Consider the following 8,866-nt stretch of genomic DNA (forward strand, 5'->3'; position numbering starts at 1 on the left):
ATGTTATCTTTAAAAATGATCAAATGGATTTCAGAGTCAGATACTGGGATTTAAGTTCTGGTGTTGTAAAAGCTAGATATATTGACTCAAAGTTCCTCAGATGCCCTAATTCACATAATTTATTTGACAAACTCATTGAAGCAACAGAGGTGTTTGGTCTTGGAAAATTCAAGTATCAATGGATGGTCCTAATGTTAATTGGGAGGCTCTGAAAATCTTAGATAAACATAGAAAAGTAAAAGAATATTGTGGTATAGTTAATATGGGGAGTTGCAGCTTGCACATTGTTTATGGTACCTTACAGAGAGCAATAAATTCATCAAAGTAGGAATTATCAAAAATATTTTGTGCAATTTATAATCTTTTCAAAGATTCACCTGCTAAAATAGATAAGTACATTAAAGTTTTTGAATCTGATCTGTTTGCTTTACCGTAAGTATGCATTGTATTCAGAAAAATTAGGAAAACCAAAAATAACTATCTTTTCTTTATATATATATATATATATATATATATATATATATATATATATATATATATATATATATATATATATATATATATATATATATATATATATATATATATATATATATATATGTAAGCTATGTTAGTGTATTTTACAAATAGAGTGCTCAATGTTCTTAAAGAACAGAGCAATAATAAATTAAATTAGTAAAAAACACTTATCTTTTTTCTTCAACTTGAAGAAAAAAGTTGATAAGTGAAAGAACTCTTCCTGATGATCCATTGCTGGATCATCAAGAAGAGTTCTCTTCCTGATGATCCAGCAATGGTGAAACTTCAAGTTAAAGAAAAAAGTTAGATAAGTGTTTTTTACTAATTTATATATATATATATATATATATATATATATATATATATATATATATATATATATATATATATATATATATATATATATATATATACATATACATATATATATGTGTATATATATATATATATATATACACACACAGATATAAACATATACATACATACATAAATACATACATACATACATACATACATACATACATACATACATAAATACATACATACATACATACATAAATACATACATACATACATACATATAAATATGTTGCAGTTTCTGTTCAACTTGCTGGGTAGAAAATGAAACTGTGGCTTTTAGAGGAATTGTTGTATGGCTGAACATGGTTAAAATTATAAAATATTGGGCATCAGTGTGCAAAAGCAGATGTCTCAAAAACAAGAGCTATGAAACTCTTTTAGATCACTATCTTGACATGTTTGTACCTTTGCAAATGCAGTCTTCAAAGATATCACTAAAAAATTGAAAGGATTCCTAGCTCTATTTCAAACAGACATAACTATGGTAGCATTTTTATCAAACAGTTTAGAAAATATGTTGCAAAGTTTGATGAAAATGATTCTCAAACCAAACATTTTAAAAGAAGCTGCAACCGCATTTAGTTTAACAAAGATTGAAGTATAGTAATTAGTACCAACTATAAGCAGAACAAATTGATATAGAAACAGCACTGAAACAGATGCTATGTTCTCTTGATTGTAAACCAGAAGAGAAATTAGAATTTAAGTAAGAATATAGACAAATTATCATAATGTTATTGCAAAAATTACAAATAAGATGCTCATTGAAGTATTTTTTAGTGAGGAATGCTTCATTTTTGTCTCCAAATGAAATTGTTCAAAACAAGGAAGTATCCACTCTGAAATTAAAAGGCTGAGAAATTAGGTGTCTGAAATTCAAAGGCTTAGAGATTAACTGATGGTGCAAAACAATATTATGATGAAAGTGTTGCTGCAGATTTAGAGAATAACTTGAGTCCTTTGAATTAACTGATTCTGTTAATAAATTTCTTGGTGTCTATTTGCACAAAACTCAAAAGTATTCAGCATTGTTGTTTTATCCCATGGCCAATATGCAATAGAAGGAGGATTCAGTGTTAACAACCAGTTTTTAGTAGAAAATCTAAAAGAGAGTTCTCTTGTTTTCCAAAGAATAGTTAATGACCACATCAATTCCCATGACATTTTTATACATCAGTATGAGCTTCCTAGTGATCTTTTAAAAAGCTGTAGATTAGCATACAATAGGTACAATGTTAAAAGAAAATAAAGATCATTTGAACGTAAATAAATTAAGCTTCATCGATCAATTATTTTTTAAGAAAAATAATTGATTGATGAAGAAATTGTAATTATGAAGAAGCTGAAAAATAATTTTGCAAAGTGCATCAAAGTTCCTCAAATTGATGCTGACAAGTGCATCAAAGTTCCTCAAATTGATGCTGACAAGTGCATCAAAGTTCCTCAAATTGATGCTGACATCAGTTTGAAGCAGAAGAAAAGCTTCACTATCCTTATGAAAGCAAATTCCTTTAGAAACACAATGTTAGAAAAAAGAACTGGCAATTATTTAAAGAGCTTGATGTTTCACTAAAAAAACTTGAGCAATCTAAGAAAGAAATTAAATAGAAGTGTTTGATAACCTAGTATGTCTATATATATACTTTTGCTGGCCACCCTGTCTTTTAACAGTTTGTGCAGAAGTATTGGCTCCTATTGCCTCTGCAAGGTCATGTGATAGCATCAAAGGCGATTTATGACAATTTTCTAAAGCCATTCGTGATATCATTTGGTCTCCTTGAGCTGTAGTTTTTTTCAGTTCGGCATCTACTTTTAAGACTCGAAAGTTTGGTGCCATTTTAAAGTTAGTTGAACTGCACTACGGGAACATTTCAATATTTTTACAATGTTTTGTTCACTTTCTCCTTGCGAATGGAAAAGAACAATCTGCCCTTGTATTCATTAAGTTCTCATCATTTCCCTATTTTCTCAACGAAAAATATTATTCAATAAAATTTTCACAAGAAAAAATCATTGTTAACACTTTTTAGCTATTTAAATAGATCAGCATTGTGGAAGGTTTTTATTACAAAATCGAGACTAATGGTAATCCCATTTATAAAATAAAACTCCCATATACTTACTTAAAACCAATTTATTGATTTAGCCTGAATATTATATATTCAAAGTATATTATTTGTTATTTTTATCAATTTTTTTAAATTGATTTAAACTTATGGCCACAGCTGTATATTAATTATAAATATATTTCTTATTTTAAAATACTTTTATTTATTAGATTTTTTGTTTTTAATTTTTTACTTTAGTATTTACAGGCCCTTGCACAGTGATTTAGAAACACTTAATATTTGGCAAAAATACAGTTTTTCGAGTAGCGCAATCTAAATAATGTTATAAGCTTATTATTTTTTACAGTCTCTTATGATTATAATTTTTTTTTTTTACATAAGTACTGAAATAATAGATTTTAACATTAATATATGTTTTAAAGTGACCAAACACAGCATTTTTTTTCATTATTGAATTTTTATCACTATTAAGACTTAATTTTCTCCCTTAATAAAAATCCTTTCATTTTAATTTTCATTGCATACAAAGATAATAGATAATTCTATTTTAATTTATAAAAATATTTGATCATGTATTTATACATGTTGTAAAAAATGCATTTAAAAAAATGCAATTTTAAGGAATGTAAACTAATTTTTATAGAGCTAGGACTTTTTACCTTTGAAAAAACTCCTCCCAACTCGCCCCATTTTGAAATAATATGGTTTTAAAAAGCTCATTTTATAAAAAAAATTGACGACGTAAAAGCTAATATATACAGTACTCTGCATAAGTTTTAGACCAGTTACATTTTTTCAAAAAATCCTGGAAAATTCTTCTTTAATATTTAAGTTTTTAGGTCTAAATTATAAACATTAAAACACATGTATTTCACACAAAGTATGGAACAAACTTTTTAATGTCAAACTTCATAAAAAACTCCTAATATTTACTATGTCCTCCTTTTGCCTCAATCCCAGCCAATATTCGCCGGGGAATAGATTCATACAAATTAGTTATAAAATTTAGGGGTATGTTGTGCCATTCTCTTTGAAGTACTTCAAAACATTCTTCAGCATTTCAGGGAGCATGCTCAACCTTCTTTCTGTCCAGGTAATCCTAAATATCCTCAATTATATTCAAAACTGGACTCTGGGGAGGCCAGGTCATCAATTCCAATACTCCTTCCTCTGCCATTTTATTTAAATAATTTTTTGCCACTCGGAAACAATTTTTTGGGTCATTGTCCTGCTGCAGAATAAAGTTTTGACCTATTAGTCTCATTCCGGGTGATACAGCATGGTGCCTTAGGGTATTCACATAACGTTTCCCGGTGAGTTATCCCCCTATTTTGATCAAATCACCTACTCCAGATGAAGATAAACAGCTCCAAACTTGTAAAGAGCCTCCTCTGTGTTTAATAGTAGGGTTTAAACACTCGGGCTGATAGGCTTCTTCAATTCTTCTTCAAACATATTGGTGTCCTTTCATTTCAAAAATTTTGATATTGGACTCATCGGTGTACAGAACCTGATTAAACATTTCCTGGGCCTAATCTTTGTGTTGTTTTGTATATTTAAGTTGTTTTTCTTTATTACCATACCGTAATAATGGTTTTAAGTAGGTGCCGTCGAATAAAAGAAGAGCTGACATTTTTCCCAGTTGCTGTGTATATGTCTTTAGCCAGCTTGGTTGATGCTTTTTTTGTATTTCTTAAATATAGGGTTTTTAAATATTTATTGTCATCTTTTGTTAGCTTAGAGGTCTACCACTTTTCTTTCTATCTTCAAGGAAGCCAGTTTCTCTTAACTTTTTAATGATTTCTGTAACAGCATTCTTCAAATATCCTGTTTTGGATGTAGTTGTTATGACACATGGTTTTAATAAATGAGCAAACAACAAACCCCTCATGTTTCCTCATTAATTTTGTTTATTTATTCAAAATAATATGTTCCTTCAACTTTTCTTATATATTATTAAACTTAAGTACGCTTTAAAAATTTACATAGGAAAAAAATTATAAATACATCTAATTATACAAGTGGTCTAAAAATTACTCACAGTACTGTGTATATACATATATATATATACATATATATATATATATATATATATATATATATATATATATATATATATATATATATATATATATATATATATATATATATATATATATATATATATATGTATATATATATACACACAGTATCGGACAAAACGAGTGCAACCAAATAATGCTAATTTAGTTTCTTTATATAAAAGTGCTGCATTTTTTCAATTTAGAGAAATAACTATGTAACTGTTTAGAGACAAAGTTCTTCAAGTTTTATTCATCACAAAGTTCATTATTTGTACACGAAAATTAATAAATTAATCAAAAGTATTCAAAAAAGTTGATTTCCTTCTGGACAAAACAAGTGCAACTCGACAAAATGTTGACCAAGCTGTATTTTTCTATCAATATTTCGTGGCGAATCCTTTGTTGTCGATCACAGACTTGCATCTTCAAGGCATAGATTCGATCAGGTGATCAATGAAACTTTGTGGAATAGCTGCCCAGGCCTTTTGGATTTGTTCAAACAGTTGATCCTTTTTACAAACACCTTCACGATTAATTCTGCGGTTGACAATCTCCCACAGGTTCTCGATAGGGTTGAGATCCGGAGATTGAGGCGGCCAATCCATCACCGATAGGTGGTTGTCTTGAAACCACTGCTTGACTACTTTTGCAGTGTGTTTCGGATCCTTGTCTTGCTGAAAAGCCCATTTTATTGGCATATTCCATTCAGCATGAGGTAACATAACATCTTTCAGGATATTTTAATACATGAAACAGTCCATTATTCCATCGTTTTGATGTATTGGACCTAGACCGTTAGCATAAAAACACCCCCAGACCATTACATTGCCTCCATAATGCTTCACGGTCTTATGGCAGTAACGTAAATTGAGGTGTTTTCCGGCCAGTCGATGTGCACGGCAAATGCCATCGCTCCCAATGATGTTGAACTTCGATTCATCACTGAACAGGACAGTTCGCCATTTCTGCACATTCCAGTCAATATGAGATGTAGCAAACAGGAGTCTTTTCTTCTGGTTTTTTAGTGAAATCAGTGGTTTCTTTGCAGGGCGTCGAGAAAACAATCCGGCTTCAACAGCACGTCGTCTGATTGTTTGGATACAGGCAGCTCTAATTGCTTTTGTATCTCGACTGATGATATCCAGGGACCCTTCTTGACGGATCTGACGATCATAGAATCCTCTCTAGAAGTGGTGGAATGCGGTCTTCCACCTTTGTTGTCTGCTGCCAACTTCCTCGTAGAACGATATTTGGAACATAGTCTTGATACAGTCCATTTTTTCACGCGATATTTATCAGAAATACTTTTTGTGACATTCCACTTATGTAATTGCCAATAATTTTTTTTCTTAGTTCCAATCCAAGACTGTCGGGAGCCATTTTTGCACTTGAAGTCATAAAAATAATAAAAATAAATAATCATGCTTCTCAAGGCTTACCATGTTACATTTACCTTGTGATGATACAATAATGCTCTGTGGAACACAACATCTTGGTTGGATGTGGACTGTATTGATGTAATGAAACACTTGTTGTATTTCACTTCTTGTATTGATGTTCTTGGGTAAAACACTTTGATAAAACTCACTTCGATAAACTGTCTTGATAATACTGACTGATTGACTTCCATATACTGACTGAATTACATGTCAATTTACATGTCTCTTATATAGTAAAATGAACCTGTGTGAACCTTTTCTGGAAGATTCTAGATCCTTCTTTTCGATGCTTCTGGATGCGTCAGGTTGCTTCTTAATGTTTATGGATATTTCTGGATGCTACTTGGTGATTCCAGATGCTTCTTCTGTTAACTTATAAATACTTCATTTAATTATTAAAAAACTTCCGTGACGTTGACACGGACCAGACTTAAGAAAATGAAACAAACCAAAAAAATTGCACTTGTTTTGTCCGCTGCAAAATGGCACTTGTCAACAAAATTCTGCCTGTGTGCTGTCACCTGTCAGCTGATTGCTCATGTCATGGCATGCTATGACTCCAGACTCCTGAACTGTTTGCTGTTGTAGTATAGTTTGTTTCGTTTTTAAGACATGTAAAATTAGGAACACTTTTTAGCATTGTTCGATGTTGGTTGCAAACGTTTTGTCCAATACTGTACATATATATATATATATATATATATATATATATATATATATATATATATATATATATATATATATATATATATATATATATATATATATGCATGCATGCATAAGTTGATATCATTTTTCTTTCAATTTCGTAGGAAATGATTATAAAGTTTACTAAACAACAAATTTAGTAAACTTTAACAAAATCAACTTTATTTAGTTATTAAGGACAGAGTTTTGATTGATAGAAATGAATTACTTCAAAATTTACTTGTCGATTACTTGTTTTTTTTATAAAAAAAATGTAATCAATAAACCTACACCTTTAAACCCCCATCATCTTTGATCATATTTGACCCTATTTAAAAGATTTTTATCTTCTTTCCTCGTCTACCTTTTTTACATCATAGAGCGAATTTTCAGCAGTTTTGATTTATATTATCAAAAAAGTTAATTTTGGCCTAATTTTATTTATTCCTGATCACTGTGCCTTATTATTAAAATTATTATTCCTGATCACTGTGCCTTAACCAAATTCTTTTGGTGTTAGAGTTTTAACATTCAGACATGAAACTAACTCCAATCTTATGTGCAATCATTCAATCGATTTTATAGTAAAATTAAATTCATTCACTATTCAATCTTATCTTAAATTTCATTCGAAAATATTGTAAATTACAAATGTTATGACCATACAAAATTTACAACCCCCTTAAGTCGGAAGTTTTGCATGGTTATACCATTTAAACTTTGCAATATTTTTGAATAAAATTTAAAACCTGTTGATGAATTTAAATTTACTATAAGAAAGTAAAGTTGAAAATTTTTCTACATCACTGCCCTTACGTTTGGGCAGGGAGGCAAACGTTTTGGGGTATTTTTGTTCCCAGGCCTGCGTCATCACGACTTTTAACAAAGCATCCCCAATTGGCATAAGCATGAATATACTTAAGTTTGGAATTTTCACAATGCATGAAAGTATCTTATCTGAAACATCAAAAAATCGTGAATAAGTGATGTAAAAATAGATTCATGTTTATGTCAAATGATGAAGCAAAAAAAAGTGGAGATTGAGAGCCTGGGAACAAAACTACTTTAACATTTTTCCACCCCACCCCTAATTACCCTAAATATGTATGAACATTCACAAGTTTAAAGACTTTATAAAAAAAAGCCTGAGTTAAGAAAACGTGTTTATAGTTTTAGAAAACACTCTCGCATGATCCGTGACGCAGTTATTAAAACTATCAGTGAAAGAAAGGTATTTGTTGTTTGTTGTATTTTTGAATAGTTTAATAGTTAATTATATCCTGTTACATTTGAGTATTTTAAAATGTTTGTAAAATTGATTTTTAGTATTTAACTATGGATATGGGTGGAAGTTGCAGTACAGCTGTATTCACGAATCGTATTATTCAAAATGTTAAACTTGATGTATAAATTTTAGAGTATTTTAATATAATGTTCTGTAAAATAGTTTCAAATTATTTAGAAATTTGTTTTATATATTTTTTAATTTGAATAATTGCTCAATTTTTGACTTACTCAAAAACTAAGCGGTAAAATCTAACTGAAGAAAAAACTTAAATTATCCAGGTAGTAACTCCCGGTTGATAATAAATACCAGATGTTTCTTTTTCTTTTTCTTTTTTTTCTGACAAAAAGAGAGAACCTAAAAGAAAAATTCGAAAATTTTATTTTTATATACAATTTAATGTTAAGGGATTCAATTCAGTATTGAGTTGAATCCCTTAACGTT

General features: G+C 29.7%; 1 protein-coding gene across 1 annotated transcript in view; it reads left to right on the forward strand.

The window, feature by feature from the left end:
* Nucleotides 1-8,581, forward strand: part of LOC136078077 (isocitrate dehydrogenase [NAD] subunit beta, mitochondrial-like) — a 60,459-nt gene extending 51,878 nt beyond the window's left edge. The window contains exons 12-13 of the mRNA XM_065792914.1: nt 8,308-8,368; nt 8,464-8,581. Of these exons, the coding sequence (XP_065648986.1) occupies nt 8,308-8,368; nt 8,464-8,547 (145 nt within the window). The 3' untranslated portion in view covers nt 8,548-8,581. The remainder of the gene's footprint in view (nt 1-8,307; nt 8,369-8,463) is intronic.
* The last annotated feature ends 285 nt before the right edge of the window (nt 8,582-8,866 follow it).

Source organism: Hydra vulgaris, chromosome 03 (assembly GCF_038396675.1).
Source record: "Hydra vulgaris chromosome 03, alternate assembly HydraT2T_AEP".
NCBI lineage: Eukaryota > Metazoa > Cnidaria > Hydrozoa > Anthoathecata > Hydridae > Hydra > Hydra vulgaris.